The sequence below is a fragment of the Gossypium arboreum genome, chromosome 6 (assembly GCF_025698485.1).
Source record: "Gossypium arboreum isolate Shixiya-1 chromosome 6, ASM2569848v2, whole genome shotgun sequence".
In the NCBI taxonomy this organism is placed as follows: Eukaryota; Viridiplantae; Streptophyta; class Magnoliopsida; order Malvales; family Malvaceae; genus Gossypium; species Gossypium arboreum.
Window position 1 is genome coordinate 106,584,690 of NC_069075.1, and position 12,931 is coordinate 106,597,620.

Sequence of the window (12,931 nt, forward strand, 5' to 3'; positions counted from 1 at the left end):
CGAAAGGACATTGAGTTTCAAGTTGGTGATAAGGTATTTTTGAAAGTGTCTCCATGGAAGAAAGTCCTTAGATTTGGACGAAAGGGCAAGTTAAGTCCGCGTTTTATTGGACCGTATGAAATAATTGAAAAAGTTGGACCGGTAGCATATCGGCTAGCTTTACCACCCGAATTAGAAAAGATTCATGATGTGTTTCACGATCGTGTTACGTCGGTATCGTTCGGATCCTTCACATATAATTTCACCGCGTAAATTGAACTGCGACGATATGACTTATGAAGAAGAACCGATTAAGATTTTAGCTCGAGAAGTCAAACAACTAAGAAATAAAAGTGTTACACTTGTGAAAGTGTTGTGGCAAAAGCATGGGGTAGAAGAGACTACATGGGAAACTGAAGAAACTATGAGAAACCAATACCCACACCTGTTTACCGGTAAGATTTTCGAGGACGAAAATCTTTAAAAGGGGGGGAGAATCATAATATCATACGTATTCTCTCATCAATTCTTATCAGACGAAATGAAATAGAATACCCGATGAAATAGAGCAATATAAATTATAGACCAGTCAGACTACCAATGCTTTCATCCAACACCAGAATTAGAAGACATTCCCATATAACAAGAATTTCTTCAGAAGATCAATAGCCATAGAAATATTTCTGAGAACGGGTAAACACATAGAACATGTAATATCCTAAATTAGGCTTAATCGAATAGTGGTTTCGTGACCACAAATCCGAGATAGAAATAATTATTTTACAATGATTTTGATGTTTATGATATGATTGCATGATTGTGTGAAAATTTCGTGATGAAATTCTATGCCTAAAGTGCTTAAATTGAAAGTAGGGACTAAATCGAATAAGTTGCAAAACTTGCATTCTAGAAGTTTTAGTATGAAATTGTTTTGGAATATTAATGAGGAGGTCTTAAATAGCAATTTTACCAATTTTAAGTTCATGGACAAAATTAGGACATGGAAGGAATTTTTGGAAAGTTTAGTAGTAAGGGTATTTTGGTCATTTAGTTATTAAAATGAATTAAAACAAAATTAAAAGCCAATTTTGTCCATCTTCTTCATTAGGCCGAAATTTCAAGGGTTCTCCATAGCTAGGGTTTGTTTCAAGCTTCCAAGCTCCATAGTAAGTGATTCCAAGCCCGCTTTTAATGATTTTACGTTTTGAGATCCCGTAACTCGATAAAGCTTATGTTAGCAATAATTTAACCTAGGGTTTATATTTGGAAAAATACCCATAGGTGAAATTTGTGTATTTTGATGTTTTATGATAGAATATGAAGTTTTAAATTATGTTAGACAACTTGTACTACTCGATTTTAAGCAAAAACGAGTAAAAGGGCTTAATCGGTAAAAATACCTAATAGTCACAAGTACATGTTAGAGTGAGAATTTGATGTTGCCATAGAAGAGAAAAGTGATCAGCATGTTGTAAAACATAAGAATAAGGAATAAAGTTTAATCCAGAGCCTAGGGGCAAAAATGTAAATATGCAAAAGTTTAGGGTAAAATTGTAATTTTGCCAAAATTTGAGTTAAGGATTAATTTGATAATGTGAGTATTAAATAAGCTAAATGTGTTATTTTAGATCAAGAAAGACGTGGAATCGACCTCAATCGAGGAAAAGAAAAGATTGTGGACTAAATTGCAAAATCTTTGTATTTTGGTACCAAGGTAAGTTCATGTGTAAATAATGTAGCATAATTGTTATTTTAAGTTATTGATATTAATTATGTGTTATGCTGAATTTTATTATGAAATGTATGCTTTGTGGTTAATTTCAAATAATATGTAAATTATGTGAACTACTTGTTAAATATAATTGTTACCGAGTATTGATTTGGCATTCTACGGAAGACGGCAAGGATAAGTGTTCGAGAAAAAGCCCGTTTGAACCTTAGGAATAGATTAGGATACAAGTGACATGTCACTAGGATGGTTGAGCATCCGAACTCGTTGAGTTGAGTCCGAGTTCACTTATGGATGCGAATGTCCGAACTCGTTGAGTTGAGTCCGAGTTCGTGAGATGTAACTAGGCATCCGAACTTGTTGAGTTGAGTCCGAGTTCACTTATGGATGCGAACGCCCGAGCTCGTTGAGTTGTGTCCGAGTTCGCTTATGGGCGGGTTACATGATTGCTTGATTGCATATATGGCACTTATGTGCAAGTTATCCATGTATCCGAATTATATTCGATGTGTTCAACGGTAAAGTTCTACTCAAATGGAGGAAAATTTCGAGATGTAAAGAGACGTATTGGTAAGTGATATGAAATGGATATTTTGGACAGGTATGTATTTAACCCTCGGGTTGAGTATTGATACAACCACGATAAGGTAATAAGATGATGAAGAATGATTAAAAATGTGATATGTATTTTAGTGATGTATGCTAATGTTGATGGTATAACTGTTTGTTATGTTACTTATTATTTGCATATGAACTTACTAAGCATTTATGCTTACTCCTCCTTCTTACTCATTGTAGTTTTGGACAAGCCACTCGAGAGTCGGGATAGGTCGAAGGCTCACCACACTATCCGAAGATTTTTGGTAAATGGCTTGTAAATTTAAGTATGGCATGTATAGCAATATACCCATTTTGTGTAAATGATCTTATGGTATGGTTGTGAAATGGTTGAGGAAATGCTTGATAATGATAAATTATGAAAATGGTTAGTTTAGATTATGTTTGATGTTAAGGAAAACTATTAAGATACTTAGTGCATAAAAACTCATAAAAGGATGAAATTTACCATAAACAGAATACCGCAGCAACACTAACGTGAGTTAGAAAATTTACTAAAAATCATAGAAATTGAATTTGGTGGTGAAATACATATCAAATTTAAGCTTATTATGTCTAGTTTCACATGAAACAAATGAAACAAGTAAAGGAAGTATATGTTAGAAGATATTTTAATTTTAGTGAAATAGAGTCATAGCAGTTTCTGAATCCCCTGTTTCTACTTTAGAAATTCACCATAAATTGTAAAGATATAATTAGGTGGTGTATTTTATATCCTCAGAATCCTTATTGAGTCTAGTTTTAGTATAAACAAACCTCATAGTCATATGAATTTTTTACAGAGAGAAATGTGGTTCGTAGTAAACAGAGGTCATACCAGTCGAGTCTTGAAACAGGGGTAACTTTAACTAATAAACTGTACTAATTGGCCCAACCAAAAATTCTAGAAAAAAATTAGTAGATAGTTTTATGAGTCTAGATTCAGAGAAAATTTACGGATCTTAATTTCGAGTTTCTTAACTCGAGATATGATTTTTCTTGTGACTGTGACGCAAGTAGCTTAAAAGCTGTGAATGTAGAAACAAATAATTCAAAGTTCTAAAATGTTAAACTAAGCTTAGTAACACCTCATACTCGACTCGGTGACGGTCTCGGTGTGGGGCGTTACAGAACATCTCAAAAGAGACTGCTAAATCTGTCCAGTCATAACTGTCACACTCAGATAGTTCACATTTCAATTATCATTTCCCCAACTAGTTCTGCCATCACAAATTTCATATTAAACCATTCACTAAAGAAGGTCGATTTCAATAAATTTCGATTTACACTTTTCTCGACCTTGCACTGAGTAATTCGATTTACCAAAGAGAATTCCTTCTCTAACTGGACAGTGCATAATTCCAATAATCTTTATATCAATCCGATACTTTTATCGGCTCGACTTTACTTATCACTCATTTTCAATCTCTCGATCATACTTATAATTATTCTATCATTGAACTCTTTGGGTTCTCAACCGAAACTTATTCAATACAAATCTCATGAAATTCCATTATAAGTACCACTTGTAAGGGGAGGGTTGTAGGACCTCGACTCGACTTTCTTATACATACACATATGACACAACTTCCATCATCATAGTAACATCATCAAAATCATGTCATTCATTCATGTTGGCTTACACCAATTTTCCTATTGTCCCATTTAGACAATATACTTATGCATACATTCTATGTTTTCTAGATAGCTTTACTTATCCATTCATTTAATTAAATTAAGTCATGCTCATGACATCATATAAGGCCAAACAAACATAGATATTTGCACCACAATTACAACTTTCATTTCGTGCATCATCATGTACATATCGTTACAATCATATAATTCAGTCCAACAATTTAACATAGATAAGTTCATTTCATTATAATCCTTTATCTCATAAAAATTATATATCATTAGCATTCATCAACATTCGACGTCCAAATCAAGACAAGGACATTTTCATTTGTATCATAATATTATGACCTTTATTCATACCTCTACTACTTTCTATTTATTCCATTCATCTTATCAAGTAAGCCACATACACTACATCATATGAGCATTAAGCAAATATGAATATTTATCACATATGTATCATAAACCTTTATTCATACTTTTCTGAACCGAGACTTATCATAATCATAATTTTACTCAAATACCTTCACATAACATTGAACATGGTCGGCAGCATTTCGGTTGGAGAGTACCTGTCTAAATAAGACGGTACTCATACGCGTCGGAAGACATCACACTATCACAGATTAGTGGCATGTATAGCTAAACTTTTACACATGCTAGGTTAGTCCGAGAACCGACTAAACCTGCTCTGATACCAATAAATGTAACGCCCCCACGCCCGAGACCGTCGCCGGAGTCGAGTATGAGGTGTTACTAAGCTTAATTTAACATATTTAGAACTTTGGATTATTTATTTCTACATTCACAGCTTTTAAGCTACTTGCATCACAGTCACAAGAAAACTCATATCTCGAGTTACGAAACTTGAAATCAAGATCCGTAAATTTTCCCTAAATCTAGACTCATATACCTATCTACTAATTTTTTTCTATAATTTTTGGTTGGGCCAATTAGTACAGTTTATTAGTTAAAGTCTCCCCTATTTCAGGGTTCAACTACTCTGACCTCTGTGTATTACGAATCAGATATCTCCCTGTACAGAGCTTCAATGACTATGACGTTTGTCTCTAATAAAGCTAGACTCAATAAGGAATCTGTACATATAAATTATGACTTCTAATTATATTTTTAAAATTTATGGTGAATTTCCAAAGTCATAACAGGGGATCCAGAAATCGCTCTAGCCCTGTTTCACAAAAACTTAAACATCTCATAAAATATAGCTCATATACCTGTTTTGCTTCTTCCATATGAAAATAGACTCATCAAGCTTCGATTCCATAACTTATTCATTATTTAATTCCATTTCTACTATTTTTAGTGATTTTTCAAATTCACGTCACTATTGCTGTCTGAATCTATTTTATGGTAAATTTTACCTATTTCATGGTTTCCATGGATTAGCTAGCAATTTGACATACATAACACCAAATATGATCATGATTAGCCATTCCAATGGCTAATCATTACCAAGCATTTCCATACCACTCAATAACCATATCATAAGACCATATATACAAAATGATTATAATGCTATACATGCCATACTCAAAATATACAAGCCATTATGCCAAGATGGTATACGGATAGTGTGAGCGAGCCTCCGACCGTTCCCGATTTCCGAGCTGGCTTGTCAAAACTACAAGGAATGAAAAGGAGGGAGTAAACATAAATGCTTAATAAGTTCACATGCAAATAGCAAGTAACATAACCATATAAGCAAACATAAAACATCATTTGCACAATCATCACCAAGACATTCATATCACATTTCCATTTATCATCTTACCATATTGTTGTTATATCGATTTTTCAACCTGAGGGTTAAGTACATACCTGTTCAAAGTACCCATTTCACAACACTTACCAATACGTCCCTTTCATCTTGAGTATTCCTCCATTTTAGTAGAACTTTACCCGTTGAACACATCGGAATATAATTCGGATACATGGAAAGTTTGCACATAAGTGCCACTTATGTAGCCAAGCTACCATGTAACCCGCCCATAAGTGAACTCGGACTCAACTCAACGAGCTCGGGCGTTCGCATCCATAAGTGAACTCGGACTCAACTCAACGAGCTCGGATGCCTAGTTACATCTCTCGAACTCGGACTCAACTCAACGAGTTCGGACATTTGCATCCATAAGTGAACTCGGACTCAACTCAACGAGTTCGGATGCTCAACCATCCTAGTGACATGTCACTTGTATCCTAATCTATTCCTAAGGTTCAAACGGGCTTTTTCCCTCGATCTCACATTTTTCGTCTTCCATGGAATATCGGAACCGATACTCGGTAGCAATTCATATTTATCAAGTAGTAAACATAATTTGCATATTACTCAACATTAACCACAAAGCATAATATTTCACGATAAAAAAATCAGCATATCATATAATTAACATCAATAACTTAAAAATAACAATTATGCTACATTATTTACACATGAACTTACCTCGTATGCGAAAATGGCTACTTTTGCCATTTCGTCCACAACTTGGTATTTCCCCATTTTAGCCCGAATTTTAGTTTTCCTTGCTCTATCATTTAAAATATAGTCTAATTAGGACTCACATTATTCAAATTGACCCAAAATCATATTTTGGAAAAATTACAATTTTGCCCCTAAACTTTTGCATATTTACACTTTTGCCCCAAAGCTCGTAAATTAAACTCCAGGCTATTTTCTTATGTTTTATGACATGCTGATCATTTTTCCCTTCTATGGAAACATTAAATTCTCACTCTAACATTTACTTATGACTATTAGGTATTTTTACCGATTAAGCCCTTTTGCTCGTTTTCACTTAAAATCGAGTAGCACAAGTTGTCTAACATAATTTAAAACCTCATATTCTATCATAAAACACCAAAATACACAAATTTCACCTATGGGTATTTTTCCAAATATAAACCCTAGGTTAAATTATTGCTAGCATAAGCTAAATCGAACTACCGGACTCCAAAACGTAAAAATCATTAAAAACGAGGCTAGAACGGACTTACAATCGAGCTTGGAAGCTTGAAAACCCTAGCCATGGTTTCTCCTTGCTATATTCGGCCATGGGGTTGAAGATGAGCAAAATTGGCTTTTAATTTTGTATTTTAATTCATTTTACCCTAAATGACCAAAATGCCCTTACTACTAAACTTTCCAAAATTCCATCCATGTCCAATTTTGTCCATAGACTTAGAAATTGGTAAAATTGCTATTTAAGACCTCCTAATTAATATTTCAAAACAATTTCATACTAGAAACTTCTAGAATGCAAGTTTTGCAAATTATTCGATTTAGTCCCTAATTTCAATTTAAGCACTTTATGCATAAAATTTCTTCATGAAATTTTCACACAATCATGCAATCATATCATAGACCTCAAAATAATCATAAAATAATTATTTCTATCTCAGATTTTGTGGTCACGAAACTACTATTCCGACTAGGCCCAAAATCAGGATATTACACAGCCTAACTTGAACAAGTATAAAAAATGTTAATATTATATTTAGACTTGACTCGACCATGAGTACCTCTAGCTACAACATTTATGCCATTAAATTTTTAATAGTTCAATCAACTATTTCCTTTCAAAAATAAAAAACAAATTGACTAAAATTTTAAGGTTAAAAATACAAAAGTAATAAAAATTTAAGACTAAAATGACAAAATAAATACATATTAAAATTAAAATTATCATTATATTTTTAATAATACTGTAATGAAGACTAATGATGGATTTTTTAGTTGGACCTCACCGGCTATAATATTTGTAAGCAAAAAAGGGTTATGGTGGGTGTTAAAGAGTTTGTATTTCGATACAGTTTTTAATATTTAAGTCAAGAGGTAAAATGCAAGAATAGAATAAAGCTGTGGTGAAAGGGTGGATGTAGTGTTATATGAAATAGCTAAGGCTATGAATAATGATGCTTTTGGAAGGTTGCACATTTGTCTAATTTGTTTATTAACAGTTTTAGATATTCAATTTTTATGCCAATAATGTGTTAGTTATATTAAATGACCTATTCTTATATAACAGACTAGTCTCGCTAATTGCTTAGGCCTGTAATTTATCACTCTGATTTGGTATCATTATATTTTTAATAAAATGATTCCAATTATTCGCGTGCTTAATTTTGCAAAGTAAGCCAAATAGATAAAAATAAAAAAATAAAAAAAAATACTGCTATTTATGAAATCTGGCTGTCAAGTATGTCTAGGTCGGTATGTTTGAGTGGCTAAGGAGAGAGGCACGAAACGTACGGGGGTATATGCTTGCGCAGGTTCTCGAACCCTTGTGTTGATATTTTTTTAATTTTTTATATTTTTAAACAATCAAGTAAATAGAAAACGAAAACCGCAGCAAGAAGTCGATATGTCCGAGTGGTTAAGGAGACAGACTCGAAATCTGTTGGGCATTGCCTGCGCAGGTTCGAATCCTGCTGTCGACGCTTTTTCTTTTATTTTTCTGAACAAATTCCTCAGATGAGGAACCGATGTCTGAGCTTTAGTGAAAGTGGAGAAGTCGTTGACAAATTCAAAGAAAGTACAGAGTTTTAGAGCCCTACCTTGGCTTCTCCAATGGTTTTCTTTTAGATGTTTCAGTGAGCTCATGTAGTGTGAAAAGCAGGAAAATATAGATGAGAACGTCCCTGCAAGGTGGTTACAACCAGTGTGTTTTGTCCCCCTCCTGAAACTCCTATGGAGTCCATGGAGTTTCTTTGCACGATCATGGAGTCTTTCCAGTATGGAACTCTCGCGAATGCTTGATGCAAGTTCTCTTGTTTAATCCAAGCTGAAGACAGATTAGAATGCAGTTTTCATGTTTGCTTGTTTTTACAGCCACTTCAGCAGTTGCATAGTGGAGGCGGCCTTTCAATTTCACCAACGGAGAGTTAAGATCCGAAGGTCCCTTAAGCATTGAACTTTGTTGCAACCGGGAGAGAACTACTCAAGCATACATTTCAGTATTTGTTAACAAAATATTACATCTCATCACCATATTTATGTTGATGACAGGAGCTCTACATTGGAAGCAAGTTTGTTTCTACATAAACACCAGCAGGTATAACTATAGGCAACTTCTAATTTGGTTATCTAGAAATTTGTCCATTACTACATTTTGTAATGTAAAACAGGTGGTGATTAAATTGAAAAGCGTACATATAAGCTGGTACATACACTTAAAAGAAGTGTAAGCTAAGCCTTGTACTCTGCAGTTCCAGGTCTGATCTCAGGAGTTCATAGTGACATCCCAGCATGGCTTAAAAGGAAGAGAGGAGACAATGCTGAGCAATCAGCTTACTTTGGGATTAAAACAGGCGAAAGAATCATTGGATTCGAGTGCAAGACTAAAGGTGACAAACAGATGAGGAACGGGATCTAGAATATTTGAATTTTCGTAACAATATGGCATATTTCTAGGAGAAACTAATTGGATTCATTGAAACTTGGATTTTCATTTCTTTGAAGCAATCATGCTCAAATGCATATACCTGATTCCCCGTGTACCCAGCTTAATTGGCAATGAATAGCAACTTCAACAATCCTAAAAAAAAAAAAAAAAAAAGACTATAAGATGGGATGTAAAGAGCAAAATTGCTATGAATCTCTCCCTGGATTCAATCGCAGCTATGATTATATTTGATCACTCAAGCTCCTTAAGGAAATCAATGTTATCAACAAAGACCTGCAGGACATGAAGAGAAAAGGCATTCAAGTCATTTGGATATATATATATATATATATATATATATATATATATATAACCTTCAAACACTTGCATCCCAATCTAAACTAGCATTACTAGCCTTACCGATTTCCAGCCATCAGGGTCCAGGCAAGCAGTAATCTTAGTGTTGATGCCTGGCAAGGGTCCAGGTTCAAGGATAATCGTTCCTCCACATAGCTTAATTGCTTCTGCGGTCTTATAAACATCATCTGTGCCTATTGCTATCTGGTAAGATACAAGACAAATAGAATAAGCCTGCTGAGGAGTCAGAAGAAATTTCAGCAACTAAAAACCGATAGATAGAGTGTACCTGTGCATAACCATTGCCTTTATCATATTCTGTGACACCATAGTTGTACGTCAGTTCCAGCACTGCATCTTTGTCTTCAGGACCATAGCCCATCATGGCTGTTGTATACTGATAAGTAGGCATAATTATTCGTAGGAAATACCAAATGACTCGATATGATCAAATATTTAAGATTTTGATGATGGTTAAAGGGTGTGTCTTTACCTTATACTCGGGATTATCTTTTGCACGAAGAAGCTCCATGCCAAAAGCCTATACATCCAGGAACAAAAGATTGGCATATAAGCATTCTACAGAGCTAAACTTCAATAGACCAAAGGTTGTTTAACTCTGTAAAAAGTCACTCACCTTCTTGTAGAAATTAATAGATCGATCAAGATCACCAACTCGAAGCACTACTTGACAAAGTGGCTCAGGTGTCGGCTTCCTCTCTAAAAGCTCAAATGTATAACCATCCGGATCTTCGATAAAAGCAATTATTCTAGTCCCTCCTTTAACAGGTCCAGGGTCCCTTGTAACCTTTCCCCCCTTTGCCTTTGCTAGATCCACTGTTTTCGAAACCTACAAATGATTAGAACACAAAGTTCTCAAGTTCATAATTTTGAAATGAAATTAAATGGACGACTCGAGACCGACAAAAATACCGAAATTTAGCATGCCTTTTCCCATACGAGCCCTTTGTTGAGTTACAACAGCTTCAAGTTCAATCAAATAACAGAGAACATCTGTAGTTGAACAAAGAACTTACATCGTTTACTGCAACACCAAAATGACCAAATCCATTTCCAATATTATATTTGTCAACTCCATAATCTGTAGAATTATAATACAAAAACAAATGTATATTAGCAGCTATAAGTAATCACAGATGCATAAGCATTTAGACATGGTGAAATCACACACTATAAGTAAGTTCAACAGCAAAATGAGAATCTTCAGGTCCATATCCAAGAAAAGCATTCGAATATTGCTCCTCGGGTATGTCACGCTTCCTTGAGAGCTTCATTCCTAAGCATTCGGTGTAAAACCTGCAAATGATCTTGAATCACCAAAAGAGTATGCATGTACGTCATTCAACATTCCAATCTATGATAAAGCATACTTGATCGTCTTCTCCAAATCGCCAACACGGTAAACAACATGAAGCATTCTTCTACTGTCGTTTTTAACCCAGTTTAATGCATCTTGTTCCTTAATAGCAGTAGCGGTGTTCTCAGATTTACCACTCACGATCGAACCCAAGAATTCCGACTGAGGGATCGCCGAAACTAGCACCAAAACACCATTATTAGCATTAGTGAAATAATCCATTTGTGATGCCATTAGCTTTACAAGGGGTTTAAAGTGAGGGAATTAATCCCTACTCTAAAGAAAAAAAATGAACCCAATTGGGTTTTGTCATCTATAACAAAAGAAAAAGAGCTTGCATCTACAAGAAGACATTAGTGTTGGAAATATCGTTAAAATAAAAAATGTTCATCAAGAAAACATGTTGAAAGCAACTTAAATGTTCACATTGTAACAATGTCAATAACTTCACTACTTCAGCTTTAGTTTTTTTCCCCAGAAAAATGCTATCATAAAAACATAAAGAAAAGTATGAAAGAGAGAATAAAGGGATTTTAGTTGTACCAGAGCCAAGTTGAAAGAGAGCGAGTCTTCGAGAAGGAAGGTGATTGTAAGAGTTACGAATGTAAGGATGTTTAAGAGAGTTTGATGGGAAAGGAGGCGTTTTCATTGAGAAAACCATGGTGGAACTGGAAACTGATGCAATAGGCAATGTGGCCATTACTTTTGTATTTCTTTGCTTTTTCTTATCCAGTTTTAGTTTTATGTTCCGACCACCCCCGAGTCCCGGGAGCACACACATGATTTGTTTTGTTATGGATTAATATAATTTTAAGTCCCTGCACTTGGAAATTAGATTCACTTTGGTATCTATGTATTATTTGTTCATTTTGGTCCTTAAACTTGACAATTAAATCCATTTTAGTTCCTCAACTTTGGATTCTATCAAGAGTTTATAATGTGCCACTCACATTTTTTTTAAAATAATTTTAATTTGTAGGTGATGATGTGAATTAAATTTTTATATTTGACGAGTTTAGGGATCAAAATAGATTTAGTAGCCAAGTTCAATTTAGGGGTGAGCGTTCGATCAAATCGAATGAAAAAATTTCGAGTTAATCGAGTTGACGAATCATATTTTATCATCCTAATTTGATTTGAAATTTTCTTAAATCAAGTCTAGTGAGATGGAATTCGAATTGAATTGAATTAAATATATTTGTTCGAGTTAAATTTTTAAAAATAATTTTGGGTTTTTATAACTACTGTCACCCATCGTAATAATATTTGTCCATCTTAATCAAATTTTTTATTAACTTACATCACCTCATAATTTATTTATTAATATTTTATATCTGAGTTAGCTTTTTTGCTTACTTAGTTGTTTCAATTGTCTTCAAATTTTTGTCACTATGTATTTTGGAATTAAAAAGTATATTAAATGTAAAATGTGATTTTTAATAAAAGTTATTTTAAAGATAAAATGTGAAATTATACCAATATAACATTTTAACACAAATATTTTATGACATAATTAATAATTCAATATTAATATAAATATTCAATATGACTAAACAATTCAATAATATAAATAATATAAAATGTGAAATTTAATTTAATAATATAAATAGTAGATATAAATAAAATTATTACTATTTATATTTAGTGTTTTTTTTTGGATAATTTTAATTTTTTATTTGAGAGTAAAGAGTGAGAAGTAAAAGTTTAGAGGGAAAATAAAAACTTTTGGAGAATAAAAGTTTGAGGGAAAGTAAATAGAGGAGAGTAAAATTTTGGAGGGAAAATATTAAAAACAATGGGGGGATGAGTTTGGGGTAGATGAGAGGTGGGATGAGAAAGGAGTAAAAGTTATAG

General features: G+C 33.7%; 1 protein-coding gene, 1 long non-coding RNA gene and 1 other non-coding gene across 5 annotated transcripts; 1 reads left to right on the forward strand and 2 right to left on the reverse strand.

Annotated features, from left to right (window-relative positions):
• Positions 1–5,346: 5,346 nt before the first annotated feature.
• On the reverse strand, positions 5,347–6,483 carry LOC128293948 (uncharacterized). The gene is made up of 2 exons (XR_008284107.1): positions 6,405–6,483; positions 5,347–5,585 (listed from the first exon to the last, which is right to left on the reverse strand). It is a non-coding gene; the product is annotated as an uncharacterized LOC128293948 (long non-coding RNA).
• Positions 6,484–8,316: 1,833 nt separating this feature from the next.
• TRNAS-CGA (transfer RNA serine (anticodon CGA)) lies at positions 8,317–8,398 on the forward strand. The gene has a single exon. It is a non-coding gene; the product is annotated as a tRNA-Ser (tRNA).
• A 475-nt stretch (positions 8,399–8,873) lies between these two features.
• Positions 8,874–11,831, reverse strand: LOC108485163 (probable lactoylglutathione lyase, chloroplastic). 3 transcript variants are annotated; one of them, XR_008284331.1, is made up of 10 exons: positions 11,621–11,831; positions 11,091–11,256; positions 10,892–11,016; positions 10,737–10,801; positions 10,337–10,549; positions 10,193–10,240; positions 9,989–10,096; positions 9,763–9,903; positions 9,443–9,636; positions 8,874–9,210 (listed from the first exon to the last, which is right to left on the reverse strand). XR_008284331.1 is itself a non-coding variant. In XM_053029973.1 (10 exons), exons 1-9 carry the CDS (start codon positions 11,775–11,777, stop codon positions 9,487–9,489), a joined length of 1,032 nt encoding a protein of 343 aa, XP_052885933.1. In that variant the 5' UTR covers positions 11,778–11,831; the 3' UTR covers positions 8,874–9,210; positions 9,443–9,486. The 3 variants fall into 3 exon arrangements, 2 of the variants coding, with proteins under 2 accessions (XP_052885933.1, XP_052885932.1); XM_053029973.1 differs by having other exon boundaries at positions 9,443–9,495; XM_053029972.1 differs by having other exon boundaries at positions 8,874–9,636.
• Between the last annotated feature and the right edge of the window lie 1,100 nt (positions 11,832–12,931).

What these genes read in the sequence shown, in the direction of transcription:
- LOC108485163 (XM_053029972.1), bottom strand. Translation starts at nt 11,777, where the DNA reads ATGGCCACATTGCCTATTGCATCAGTTTCCAGTTCCACCATGGTTTTC. An exon ending in GATTTGGAGAAGACGATCAA is followed by an intron (nt 11,017 to 11,090) that starts GTATGCTTTATC and finishes GATCATTTGCAG; the next exon opens with GTTTTACACCGAATGCTTAG. An exon ending in TTGGTGTTGCAGTAAACGAT is followed by an intron (nt 10,550 to 10,736) that starts GTAAGTTCTTTG and finishes AATCATTTGTAG; the next exon opens with GTTTCGAAAACAGTGGATCT.